The sequence below is a fragment of the Pleurodeles waltl genome, chromosome 4_2, assembly GCF_031143425.1.
Source record: "Pleurodeles waltl isolate 20211129_DDA chromosome 4_2, aPleWal1.hap1.20221129, whole genome shotgun sequence".
Lineage (NCBI taxonomy): Eukaryota > Metazoa > Chordata > Amphibia > Caudata > Salamandridae > Pleurodeles > Pleurodeles waltl.
In genome coordinates, this window is record NC_090443.1 from 478,120,093 (window position 1) to 478,133,708 (window position 13,616).

Consider the following 13,616-nt stretch of genomic DNA (forward strand, 5'->3'; position numbering starts at 1 on the left):
TTCATGGGGCACAACCTCATTCTTCTTGACACCCCTTTTTCCGCACTTTCCTCCATGCAGTCCTCATTTGCATCCATGCCCAATCTTCCGCTGACATACTCCATTTTAGATTCTGGCACAATGGAAAGGAAAGATTATTCCACCTCTTTCCATTCTTTAACACAACTACATGATCCAGAACTTTTTCCACCTTGGCAGAAGCAGAAAACCTTGATAAACTCTTTCGCACAAAACGAGTTTCAAAAGGTGCATTGACTGAACAGGAGTGGATGAGTGCATGTTTGGATGATGAAGTGTTGCAAGACGTTAGAAGTTACATCTGTCGGGGATGGCCTAATGCAAAAAAGATTTAAATCCTTATAAAAGAGTGGTAGAAGAGTTGTCCATTGTTGGAGATATTGTGCGGAGAGCTAATCTGTTAATAGTTCCTGTCAGCCTACGAATGAGAGTTTTAGAGTTGGCACATGAAGGCCACCTTGGAATTCATGCCATGAAGCATAGGGTGAGAGAGGATTTTTGGTGGCCAGGAGTTGACAAAGCGATTGAGAGTTATGTGCGCGATTGTTGCACGTGCGTATTGAGTGACAAGTTGCAGGTAACTTATCCATCTCCGGTAGATCCCATCCTCGTCGCCACTGAAGAGAAGACGAGACCGGGTGAGTGAAAATCAAGATCTTTATTCTACCTCCATTCGCGTCCCGTCAACGTCTCCACAACCGCCACCTCCCCAACCCCCAGCATTCCACATTCACTACGAATGTGGAACGCGTATACTTACAAGACCCAACACATGGGTATAGTGGGCCTCTATCATCGATCTGTGTTCCTCAAGGTCCTACTTTGGGTGGGTATTTTCCAAAGTCGAGATTTCCCCTTGCAGTCTGTACCAGTCTCTTGATTTTCAAGCAGGCTAGATAAATCAGATGACTTGCCACACTGATATGGCACGGGGCTTGGACCAGTAAAATATCAAGTTCAAAAAATAAATCGACAAACGGGAACCTCGGCGAACACAGATTAGTGAAAAAGACTCACGAAGCCGACACAAAGCTCACAAACCTATGAGAAAGGACCCACAAGATGAAAGCCTATATTTTGGATACATTTTTAAGGTTGCCGAAATGTCACCCAAAAGGAAACAAGACAGGCACTGGAGACGTTATTTACAGTCCTCTATCTATGTCGATTCAGGATCGCTTCCTGGAGCTGCGACTTCATCCAATGAAACTGCGCGTTGAACGTAGGTGGTGAGTTTAAGCTTCTCCAATGGGCGCGCTCCCTGCAGGCCGACGGACAGAACGGCGCAAACATGGCGGACCCCGGAGTGGAGAGACTGCCCAGGGCTCGGCGGCGCTGGGGGCAGGAGCCCGCGGAGCTTGAGCGGCGTCAGCGGGAGGAGGAACTGCCACCACTAAGCCCTCAGGAGCGGCAGGTCCGCCTCCAGCGCACCCGAAGAGAATTCTACAACCGCAGGAAGGTGCTCATTCGGGGCCTCCCAGGGGACACTGGCAACCAGGTGAGAGAAGTGGTTGAAGCCCTCCGACTACAGATGTGAAGAGAAGGAGTGAGTTAGTAAGAAATTGAAGCAGAGCCTCGCAGAGTTAGAAGGGAAAGAGGGGACTGCCCACTGTTGAGGCTTTCTACCTTTGCTATCGAGATTGCGAAGGACAATTCGGGCACGTTCTACAGGTTGTTGTGGTCCACAGGGATGCAGGTAATGGGGGTGCTACGGGCATTGCAGGATACAGAAGGGGGGAAATCCTACAGTGCAGGTGCTTTAAAGATGGCAGTAAATAGTTTTAGAGGTCCAAGGAGCCCTATAGAATTGTTGACGACCTTAAGTAGCACCTCATAGTAGTAACGAGGACATTCTACACTAAACAAGAGTTTAGCATTCCAGGCCATTCGTGCTAGTCTAATTGCTAGTACTCCGTATGCTTGGGCAACCCCTTTTACTCATTTTAATTGATGTTTCTTGGTTCTTAACTTTGCCAGATGATTCGGCCGGGATGGGTTGGTGTTTAGTGTGAATACTAGGCATTTCTATGTTTTTGCTCATATAGATTGTTCTAGCTGCGAGTTAAATCGCGACCTTCCTTCTAAACAACTATATATATTTTTGTTTGCGATGTTGGTTGTTAAATCATTCTTGATGAGTAATTTATTTAGGCCCTTTTGTTGTTTCTGTAGTTCTATGGGAGTTTGTGATTTAAAAAAAAAATAATAATAATCTGTAGGCTCGGGTGTTTTATGGGGTCAGTGCCTGGCCTTCCTGAGTGTTTTTTTTTTTTTTTTTTTTTTTTAAAATATTTTAATCAATGTTTTCAGTGAAGTTGGGAATGTTTTGGGTTGTAAAGGAAGAACAGAGGAGGTGCCTGCACACACACTTGTTTGACTCCATCTTCTGTGAACATTCTGTGTGAGTCCGCTGTTCGAGATGTCTCCCTGCGCACAGCAATTAGAAGATATAACAAGGATCGATCAAAAAAGTTTCTGTTGACTTTATTGAAGGTTGTACTTTGGTCTAGGAAGCATACATGAATGCGTTTTGTTCTTTCTGCCTTTTCGGCCAGCATTTTCAGAGCTACAGTCTTGTCAGTGGATGAAAATCTGGGGTGGAAGACACTTTGATTAACTAATAAGAATTAATTTTCTGTTGCTCAATTCTACTTGATTTTTTTTTATTAATCAAAGTTAATATTTCTTCTCATGGATCGATAAGCTTTTGTTGATGTAGGACCCAATGTAACCTGTGTAGGAATGGTATTCTTAAAGTGATGCTTTGTGTCTGTGAAAGAATCTGCTGGTGGTCTGTATGTTGCAGTCCCTGTGCCAATTAGGGTTCAAAAGAGTTTTTTTTTTGTTTGGTTGTAATTGCATGTAGGAGAGAAGTCAATGCATGTTCTAGTTTAGAGAATTTGATATTCTTTAATGGTTGGTCTATAATTCGTGTTCAGTGTGTTTTTTTTGTTTTTATACTTCACACTATTCCATGAGAGAGAGTGAAGTTCCCTAAGTTTGTGTTTTACTGCCCTCCCAAAATCCATTTCCATAAAACAATTTTGCTGTTTTTGTTTTGTGGGGGCCATGCATTGCTGCATGTATGAGAGGATAGAAAGTTGGAAATTATCTTAAGTAACTCTTCTCAGATGTTTTTTTAACACAGTGCTGTCTGATTTGGTTTGTACAAGCTCAGCTAGTCCTGGTTTATTAAAGGTTTGGTTTCCAAGTTGTACTTTTAAATCAAGAGTACCATTCCATATTAATTTTCTACGGTTCATTATTTTTATTATCTCATTATTATTATTGTAGTTGGTGGGTTGCCTGAAAATGCAGGGGTGACTTGTTGTAGGTTATGGTCACTTTTAGACCTTGCAATAACTTTGAAGTGTTTTAATACAATGGTTTACAACCTGTGGTCCTGGAACCCCTCGGGGTCCACAAAGCCTCCTCAGGGGGTCCACGACTGCTTAGAAAATTAAAAACTAACATATTATTAAAGTGTATTTTTACATAAAGCATTAAAAGTACGATTGAACATTTTAAAACTTACAGTAAATGTCAAGAAATTTAAACTTATAAAAAATTAATTAGTATTCTCAGATTAATTTGTGGGAGCAGTGCAGGTGCATCAAACAGAATATACTATGGGCAATGTGTAGCTTCACCTGAATTTAGAAACACTCCAACCTTATTACATTTTTTAAAATTGATATTTGCAAATTAAACTAAATGTGTTATTTCTGTATGTTTGAATGCTTGTCTCTGTATTTTTGTGTATTCTTTTGAATTTCAAATCATCAATGCTATTTTGCCAGCATCCCTGGGTTCCAGTGATAAAGTGGGGATTGACAGTAGTCAAAAGGTTGGGAACCACAGGTTTAATCAACAAAATAATAAAAAAATGAAGTAATGAATAATCAATTGTAGATCCCACTTTGCTAGTAATGAACATATGTTAGGCTATGTGATCTTTCTTGCAGAAGCAGCTAGGTGTTCTGTATCCTAGTTCAAATAAGAATGTTTTAAGTATTCTTGATTTTATTTGTTTTTGGGTTCTCATTTGACATGAGAGGACTGATGTCAAAAATTGAAAAGAGGTTCTTAGATTGATTTATCATTTAGAGGCGTTTCTGATAGCTTTTCATTGAAGTCCCTTGTTAATATAACCATAATAGTTCTGCGTTTCTCTTCTAGTTCCAGTTCTTCCAGTGTAGAATAAGCTTCAGTTAGGTCTTTAAGTGTTTATGGTAGATCAATATTTGACTTTTGTTGGGGCTTTCCATTAGTGTTATTAGAGCGCGCTTGGAGATAGAATTGATGGTTGTACTTATCGGGTTTGAAACTGGGTAAATTGAGCATCTGATGTACCCAAGTTTTTTGAAAGCATATGGTCTGATTATAGAAGGTTCTGGTTTGCATTTAAGGGATATTCTAAACTAGCAATATTACATGAGAATATTGACAAATTAGATTTGTTTATATTTTTACTAGAGGTACCTTTTCACAAGTGAGGCCAGACTGTTCCACCAGGATGTGTGCCTTTCTAAAAAGCGTGGGAGACGTGACTCCCATAGCATCCAAAACGAAATTAGCCTGCTGCGTTAATTCGTGTTTTTTTTCTTGGAAGGCTGACCAGTGCAGCCCCACTAGGGCATTCAACCCTTTGTCTTTTCAGGGAAAGGAATGTAAGTTGATTTCCACTGGGCTATTCTTTGTAGGTTTTAATAGAAGATCGCTGTTATCTAGGGAGCTTGCCAAGCAATCAATTCCGCTTCCAGTCTGTTTAGATATGCTCCATTCTCGGTCTCCTCACGTCCATAAATTGACTTGTTTAGGAGTGCATTGTGATTATAAATATAGTTGATGGAAACTACATCTATTGCAGCTGTTACAGTAACTACTGATTTTGTGATTGCTATTGAACTGCCCTTACACTCTTTGGTTTGGTTGTTTTCACAGATCGAGTAGATTGCTTTGGGTTCTCACTGATGTCAGCAAGATTAGACCAGGCTTCAGTTGTTCTCTTTTTATGCCTTTTAGTTGTTTGGCTCCTCATATTTTGGTTGGCTTTTCTTTTTGAAGGGAGTGGCACTTTGTTTGTCGCTTGTGATGTATTAATGAATGCAGCTAAGACTGGCTCCTTCTTGGGACCTCCAGAACTTAAGGAGGATAATGGTATTTCTTTCAGAACTCAATCGTATTAGTGCAGTTTGTTCTTAAATTAATTTTATTTGGCTGATGGTGTATTGTTTTCTGGATCAAGTTCTGCTGACAAGCTTTCATTTTGGCTTTTGAGGATTGACTTTGCTTAAGGGATCTTATACTTCAGCTCTGTATTTGCCATCAAAGACAATGACAAACTAGTCTGTTGCTGCACGCTGTTAGCACAAGGCTGATTCCTCCCTCCCCAGGTTCCTGGTTTTCCTATTTGGCCTTGTTGACTTGTGGGTTCCCTTTTCTGCCAGTAATTGTGCCAATTTGCTATGCATTGGCTTACCAAGACATCAGCTTTCATCCCTCCAAGCTGCACATTATACTGCCGTTTTATCTGATAGCCACAAGTATTCTTTGGCTCTAGTGTCCTGGAGCTACAGCTGACAAAAGCACTCTAGTCTGAATTGGTGAAATGTGTATTTGAATTGAAATTGCATTTGCGTAGCACTTGCTACACCTAATGAGGTGCTGCAGCATTTAGTGGAAAGTAGAACACTAACTACTCCGTGGCCCTTGATTAGTGCTTACCATAGTCTGTATTTGGTTAATGTTTATTCTTGTTCTCAAAGGAATCCTTCCCGGTATGTTTGTGGCGGAGTTGGATGTAATTGGTAAGGCATCATTGACTGACTGGGCATAAAGAGGTTGGTTTGTGCATTAGTCTTGCAGTGAAATGCTATTTTGTTTAAGCATATGGTTTTATACTGAATGGGGGAAGAGATCAGTCTACAGACCTATTCAGCTTCGCTCAAGCCCCCAATCCAAATTTTGACTTCCTTAAAATATTATTTGAGAGGCAATTTTCTGGATCCAGTTTGACCATACTGCTTCCAGGTGCCCACTATATTGACCTCCCTTGTTCTCTCCCTCCCTTTCTCTCACTGCCATTTTCGAATCACTATTCATACCAAACAGTTATATTTATTGAAAGACATTCGAATAACCATCCATGCTAGCTGCAAGGATATTTAGCCATTTTTCAAGGTTTGACACTCGGTGTATTAACAAACTGTGCCCATTTTTGGAATACATTTCCTTATTTTTCTGGACAAGTAGTACCTTTTTTTTTTTTTTTCCCCTTTCAATTGCTGCTGGTTTCCGTCGAGCTTTTATCATTTGGTGTGATATCGGCACAAAAAAGTCCTAGTTGTGCTTTTGGTCTGACTGTTCAGATGCTGCTCGAAGCACAATGGGATTTTGCAGGGAGTTTCTCTTACGCAGTGGTTGCATTGTGTCCTCCTGCCACTGTTGAGCTGGCATTAGTTGAATGTTTCAGCTTTGTTGACCTGATTCGTTCCGGTCATTTGATTGCTCCGTTTCATTATCGCTGAAGTTGTAGTTTTGTAAATGTGCAGCTATTGCACAACTTAAAACTGCAATCTGTTCTTCAGTGTCCTAGGTATCTGCCTCACGAAGAGGTCTTCAAGGATTCTTGCTGAATGAGTTTGCAGTTACTATTTTTTATGAACCCTTCCCTTAATACAGCAGTCTTGCATTTTGGGTGTTTGTTTTGAAGACTTGTTCTAGTGAAGATCAGTTATTGCTCAGCTGGTACTTATTGTGCCTGGGATGGGCTCAGTTATTCCATGGCTATACTAAGGTCAACACATATTGCAAAATCTAATTTAAAACTCTGAATGTCTCTAGTATATATATTTAGGAGCTTTAAATTCCTCTAATTGCAGTTGCGATTGTCAAGATTGTATTCTGCAACTGATCAGATTATTGTACATTTCAGTTAAATGTTTTTAACATAGTCTTTACCACACCGGCTTACATTAGCTGTATTTCTGAGAAATAAGTCAAGTTTAATGAGGACATCAGACACGGTGTAGTCTCCCTTGAGTTCATATGATCCAAATCCCCTGAGCTATTGGTTAGCAGGAACACTGCCAGAGCTCTGGTTTATAACTTGACGTTGGCTTCTTGGTACAGATAGAGATGCATGTTCGATTGATCTGCCACCGCTTGAATGTTTGAGGTAGTGTGCCATTTGCGTTCTGAACACAAAAGGTTTCTTATCAATGTAGCTTGGTACATGAGGTTTGGCCCTACTTGTCAGCTATTGTTTACATGCATGATTTTGCACTGAACTCTGAGTTGTGTCCCCTCTGGATTTTTACACATTTATTTTTAATCTAAAGTTTCCATGTATGCATGGCCTCTTAATTTATATTGATCCCGACTTGAATCAACCTATTTATTATTGTAATGGTTTTAATTAACTGCACAATACATTTTTTCAAATTATCAAACTGTCCAGTCATTCATAAGTAGGTCAAGCTTTTAATAAGTAAGGAAGTTGACCGAAATGCTTAAGCTGCTTCGGGCAGCCTTTTAAATTAAGCTGGGCTAAGTAGACAGGCAAACGAAGTGAAAAGGACATCCTGCTGCAGGTTATTTTTTTTATTTTATTTTTTTATAGTAGTTTTCCTTTTATAAAACTATGCTACAGAGAGGGAAAAATGTCTTGTTGTAGTAAGAGCTCCTTTTTAGGTTTGGCATTTATGGAGAGCCCACCGTTCTTGTTTGGTATACAGTATTTTTAAGTTTTGGATGAGTGTATACATTGGTCTGTTTCAAGGTCATAGTATTTTAGTTCACCCTAACACAATGTACACTATGAGGTAATGGGTCAGCCCACTTTTCCCTTTGGCTCTTCAGAGACTATGCAAAGTCAGAGTGCATTTTTTACAACTGCTTAACAAAGTTGCTTAACAAAGTTACTTTCTCTTGAGTATCAGATTTTTTTTTTTTTTTATGGGGGAAAAAAAAAAAAAATATCTTTATATATATATATATATATATATATTAATTTCAGCTACATAGCTGCTGATCCCGTTCTTTGATGTTTGGGCTCTATGTGCTTAAGCCTTCATAAACCTTTTTCCTCAAAAGGTACCCATGCCAAATCTCCACCCCCCCCCCCCTTTTTCCTTTTTCTCTAAATAATGGTCCATTCTTTCTTTCTTTTTGTTCTTTCTTTCTTCCTCCCTGTAACTAATGGAAACTGTGGCCATAAGAAGTCAGTGTGATCTTTGGTCCCTTGGTTTTCAGACCCTGTTGGGACGCCAGCCTCAGCCACACCGGGGGTGTAGTGGGTTTACTGTTTTTATCAGAATTCGGTAGGTAAGGATCCACTAGGGATCGTCCTCAGATAAAATGGGTACCCTAGTAACATTTTGCACACCCTTCAGGTGCTCAATTACATGGCAATTTTTTTCAGTTTCCTGTTAAAGGATGCCATTTTAAAAACTAAGTGACTTTGACTCAGTGAGTCAAGGACGTTGGAATTATGATCCCAATGTTTTAACCTGTCTCAGTGAAAACGACTGAGGATTCTGGGCCTCTTGCTTACGGACCATGCCCGGCAGCCTATGGAGGCTCGGCAGTTGGATCTGATGTCTCAGTGGCCTGGTCACCAAGTGGACCGTTCGGAGTCCATCCAAGTGCCTGGGAAGACTGCAAAAGATCTGCAGCGTTGACCGCTTGACTAGCTGGAGCTCCACTACGCACAAAACACCCCGTCTTAATTGGCATGCCATACTAATTGTTCTTGGGTTGGAGAATCCACCTGGGAGAGGTGGGGATCGGAGGACTCGGGTGTCCGGCAGAAGCTTGCCTTCCCATCTGTCTGCTTGAGTGGTGAACAATCCGCTTGGCAAAGAAGGGAGTTTCCCCAACTATCTAAAGTGCAGGTACTCTTGAGCAACACTACTGCGATGTGGTATTTCAACACACATGGAGAGGTTGAATAGGAGTCCTGTGCCAAGAGGCCCTACAACTTGAAGTAGCTGAACGATCCAGCTCTTGGATGCAAATTTGCCTGATATCTTGTTTTATCTCTTTGGCCCAAATTCGTCTTGCTGTGTGAACAGTTAAGTGCTATCATTTTGCCGTTCTTAGCTTTTTAGCGGTTGCTAGCTCAGCCATCACTTTTGAAATTACCTGTTGAGATGCATTTTTTAAGTTTATTTTTTTAAGGGCTGATCTACGTGGGTCCACCAACACTCTGATGTTGCAGTGGTACCTTTATTTTGTTCCTGCTGGACTTGTGCCCTCCCTTTGAGCTACTGTCCTTATAACTGTTGATCATCAAGAATGTCTTCCTCATTGCCACACCGTTTGAAGGTGAGCGAGTAAGCTCCAGGTCCCCTCTGTCAAAAAGCCATACTCATTAGGGGGCAAAGTGGTGCAAAATAGAACCATCTCTTGATGGATTGTTTTGCATCAAGATCTGCTACAGACAACCCAAGAAACTGCTCCCTGGTAGCTTGCTTTCTCATGCCACCAGGGTGAAGGCTGCTACCGCTGGATGGTGTGCTGGTCTCCGACATCTGCAAAGCTGCTATGCGGGCAACCCTCCACACGTTCATGATTTCTATTGCCTTGACAATCATGCCTGGTGAGATGGGCATGTTGCCAGATCTGTCCTGCAGGATTTTCTGCTCTGAACCATTCCACAGACCCACCTTAAGAGGTTCTGGTTTGGAATCTAGACAAGTTATCTAACTTCTGTAATGCCTTTGTGGTAGGGACTCTAATCGTAGATTTCTTATTAACATCAACCCACTGTCCTCCCTGTTCTATGCAGTGGACTTACACACACATCACTGAATAATTTTTTTATCTGTCAAATGTTTATTGCAGGCATATGACGGCCTTGTTTTAGTTGGCTGGCTTTTCTTTTTCTGTTTTATTTGTGTGATGTGTTCTTGCAAAAGGAATGCATAAAATAAACTATTGCACCAGCTTTCCTAGGCCAGGCCTATTGATTTTACCAATTCTTGTTCCCTTTTCGTCAAATTTTGGAATCTTTTGTCTGTGTTTGTTCACAGCGAAAAGTAAACATAAAATATGTGGACTTTGCAATTGCCTATTGAAAAGTGAAGTCTTTACTTCCTAACTCCATTTTGTAAAGAAACCATTCATTATAATGTTGGTGGAACACTTGTAATTCCATCCTTTTTATCTCACTACCGTCATTTTTTCTTAGTAGGCTACATTAGTGCATCATTTACAGTATGAAAGTATTCAAATGTTTAGAGAAAATTGCTGGTGCAGTTTCGTAGCCTTTGACTGGGTGAAGCTTTTTTGTGAAACTGAGACTTTTAAAACGTGGGTGAGATGCTGAGGTGTACAGTGTTTAGGACAAATCTTACTAGTAGCCAAAATGTGGATTTTGCAGATTTACTTTTGTAGTTTTTGACCCACCTGCAATGCTAACTCAGCTTACATAGGGAATTAACTGTGCCTCAAGAACTTAACATTATTTAACAAGGGTCTAATTAAGACTATATTGGCTCAAATATAAAGTGGGAAATGCCTAATTTTAAGAATCTCAAGCTAAATCTAATTTTCTTGACCGAAACATAGGTGTAGATGACTCTATTCTAGATATTTTAATTGCTGTTCCCTATAATTATTGTATTGATAGATGAGGTTGACTCAAATTTGGATGAGAAGATAGTCCATACAGACTACTTAAATTGCCCTATTCTAGCTGACCATCTTTCAGATCTCAAAGGGGATTTTTTTCCCCTTAAAACCGATGCAAGTACGTGATATTTCGGCACCCACACTATCCCACATTGTGGTCAGTAAAACTAATTTTACAATTGTGTGAGATTTTATTACATCTAGAAAATACAGATAATCAGGATATAGTAGGACTGCTTGATGGATGGCAAGGGTTGGGTTTTTGACAGCTGGCTAACTCACCCACCCACCAGGTTGGAAAACTTTCAGAACCAGTGTTAAGTAATCATGCTGCCCTGCAAGTGCTGAAACTTATGCCTCTGATCTGGTCCGACCATGTGGCTTTTTTTCTTTCTTCCTCCCACACTTACTAATGTATAAGCACAGGGGTTGGTGCTTAGTCCTAACTTTTTTTAATATCTACTCTTTCAATTTAAAATCAATAGTAATATCTTTTGGGCTTAAACTCATATCCTTCGCAAATGATACTTGCACAGTGGTAGCAATAGCAGACAACTCAGATACGAGAAACCTTGTTTCTAGATTGTGTATGTCAAGTTGCTCTGTGGATGAAACAAAACTCTCTGAAACTGAATGGTGAGAAGCTTGAGATCCTGCTCTTCAGGAAACAGCACCCCTCTGGTGTCTGCTTTAGTGTCCCAAACAACGAGGTGGGGATGATATGAGGCACAGATTTCCTCTGTGAAGCAGATTAGCTGTGTGTGAACTTTGTTTTGCCTTTTTGAGGCTCCAATAAAGAACTTCATGTTATTCCATTTGTCTTCTCTGAAGACAGAAATGCAGGCACTTGTCTCCTGTTTATACTGTGGCAGTGCTTTAAACCTTGTTTTGGCTCTCATTAAGAGATTAAAATAGTACACAATACAGCAGATTGCGTACAGAAGTAGTTTGGAGAAGTTAAGCAATCATTAGGAAAGCTCTCTGTTCAGAAAAGTATTATGTATAAAGCCCTCTGCTTATTCATTACGGCTGACCGGTTGGGAACCTAGGTTATACTAGGAAGAAACTAAAGTGGCACCTATCCCAGTGGGGTATTCCAATCATCCTCTCAGCTGCTTCAGACTCTTACCCCTCCTCCCATGACAAGGACATTGTATTTCTGCTGGAATTATGGAACTCCCTTCCCATTGAGAGAGACTGGCACTCATGCTGTTTAGGGAAAAAATTGAAAGCAGATAGCTTGTTTCAGCAAGATTAGTTTCAGTTAATTTTTTCTTAAACTAGAGTCTACTCTTTAGCATTGGAATGCCCTATGGGTTGCTGTTCTCACCATATAAATGTTTACATTCCTTGTGCTTATTCTGCCATGGCCCATCTTAAACTTAATTGGTGCCCTCTGCTTCTGTATATGTAGCGGTTTAGACATTAAGGCAAGGTATTCCCTTTCTAGCCCCTCATGCACTGCAGCTTATTGTTGGTGGTGGGGGGTAATCTGAAAGTACTGTCCATGTAGTGTGTTGATTTTTTCTGAATGCAATGAAGGAGATAGAGAATTCTCTGTAGATACATGGGAAGGCTAGTTTGGCGCTCCAAATACCTTGTCTGTAGGGACATCATAGAGTATTGCACACTAGCATATGGTTAGGTCTGTAGTGCATTTGTTATGAAATAAATTTGTCATAAACATGGTTTCATAAATGTTAATGAGAAGAAATGCAGAAGAATTTGCAGGTTTGTTGATCATTTTATTTTAACAAATGAATGGAATTTTGCACGCCTCATAACTAAGCTCCTCACAACACACATCATTCAGATGAAACATCTTGTTTTGCATGCATTCAGGTGGTGCTGCAGTAGAAACAAAGCGCATATTAATTTTTTAAAGAAACATTCTATATTTATTTAATTAGATGTAGCGTGATTCTCGGTCTCAAGTAATCTTACTCAGCGTTGCAGTGTTTGATGGCAGAGACCCTGGAGACGTATAGAACAATTGGCACTGAAACTGTGTTCTCAGACAGAGCGCTCTGGAAATCCTCTCATTGAAACTGCTTGAATTCTTTAAATGGCTGTGGCGTTTTACAAAGGAACGCTGCATTGTTAATCACTAGTGAAATTGCAACCAAAAAAGTATTTAAAGATCCTCCCCGCCTGATTTGAGGAGCCGAGTTGACGGTGAAAAATCAGACTAGATTTGTGTATATATATTTCTTTTGTTCTTTCAACGATACAAAAAAAAGCACAGGCAAATTCCTAAATTACAAGGAGTGGGCAATAGTTGGGAATGTTGTGTGTGTAAGATTTATTTTTTATTTTTTGGGCCAGTCACACTAAGAACACATGACTGTGCATAGAGTGTGCTTGATAAAACTTGCATTCTTACTTGATTTTTATTTTTTCCCCACTTTCATTCATACAGGAGATCCACGAGTTGCTGTGTGAATTTGAGCTAAAGTATTGTTTTGTTGACAAGTACAAAGGCACAGGTGAGTTGGAGACCCAACAGTGAAATGCACACATGCGAGAATCTGAGTTTGGAACATAGCAGCCAATGCTGGAAATTACCAAGAGGACTGGGTTTCATATATGGTGGGTAGGGGAAGGGGGCTTTCAAGGTTTCTGCAGCAGCCTTTTTGTGGAAGTGAATGTTGACTTGGGAAGTGTGGGTATTACCTGTTGGGGTTTATTATTTAGCCCATGTGGTGTACCGTCTATGTCTGATAAGTAGAAAGTGACTGATGCCTATTAATCTTTGAAAAATTGGATCGTGGTGATGTGAAAATGAATACCGCAGTGGGGCAAATTCAAGCTTCATTGTTTCGAACATTAGTGATACACGGATGTTGGTCTGTTTGTAGTGTTGGGAGTTGCCTTATGTTGTGTATTTATATGAATAACAACAGCTAAACTGACCTTGTTGTCTTGTTAATCCATTTTCCATTCTCTGTTGCATATGTTGT

The 13,616-nt window shown here is 40.3% G+C and overlaps 1 protein-coding gene across 2 annotated transcripts in view; it reads left to right on the top strand.

The window, feature by feature from the left end:
* Window positions 1-1,242: 1,242 nt before the first annotated feature.
* Window positions 1,243-13,616, top strand: part of RAVER1 (ribonucleoprotein, PTB binding 1) — a 251,857-nt gene continuing 239,483 nt past the window's right edge. For both annotated transcript variants that reach the window (XM_069231826.1, XM_069231827.1), the window contains exons 1-2: window positions 1,243-1,516; window positions 13,076-13,142. In XM_069231826.1, coding sequence (XP_069087927.1) covers window positions 1,310-1,516; window positions 13,076-13,142 — 274 coding nt within the window. In that variant the 5' untranslated portion in view covers window positions 1,243-1,309. The remainder of the gene's footprint in view (window positions 1,517-13,075; window positions 13,143-13,616) is intronic.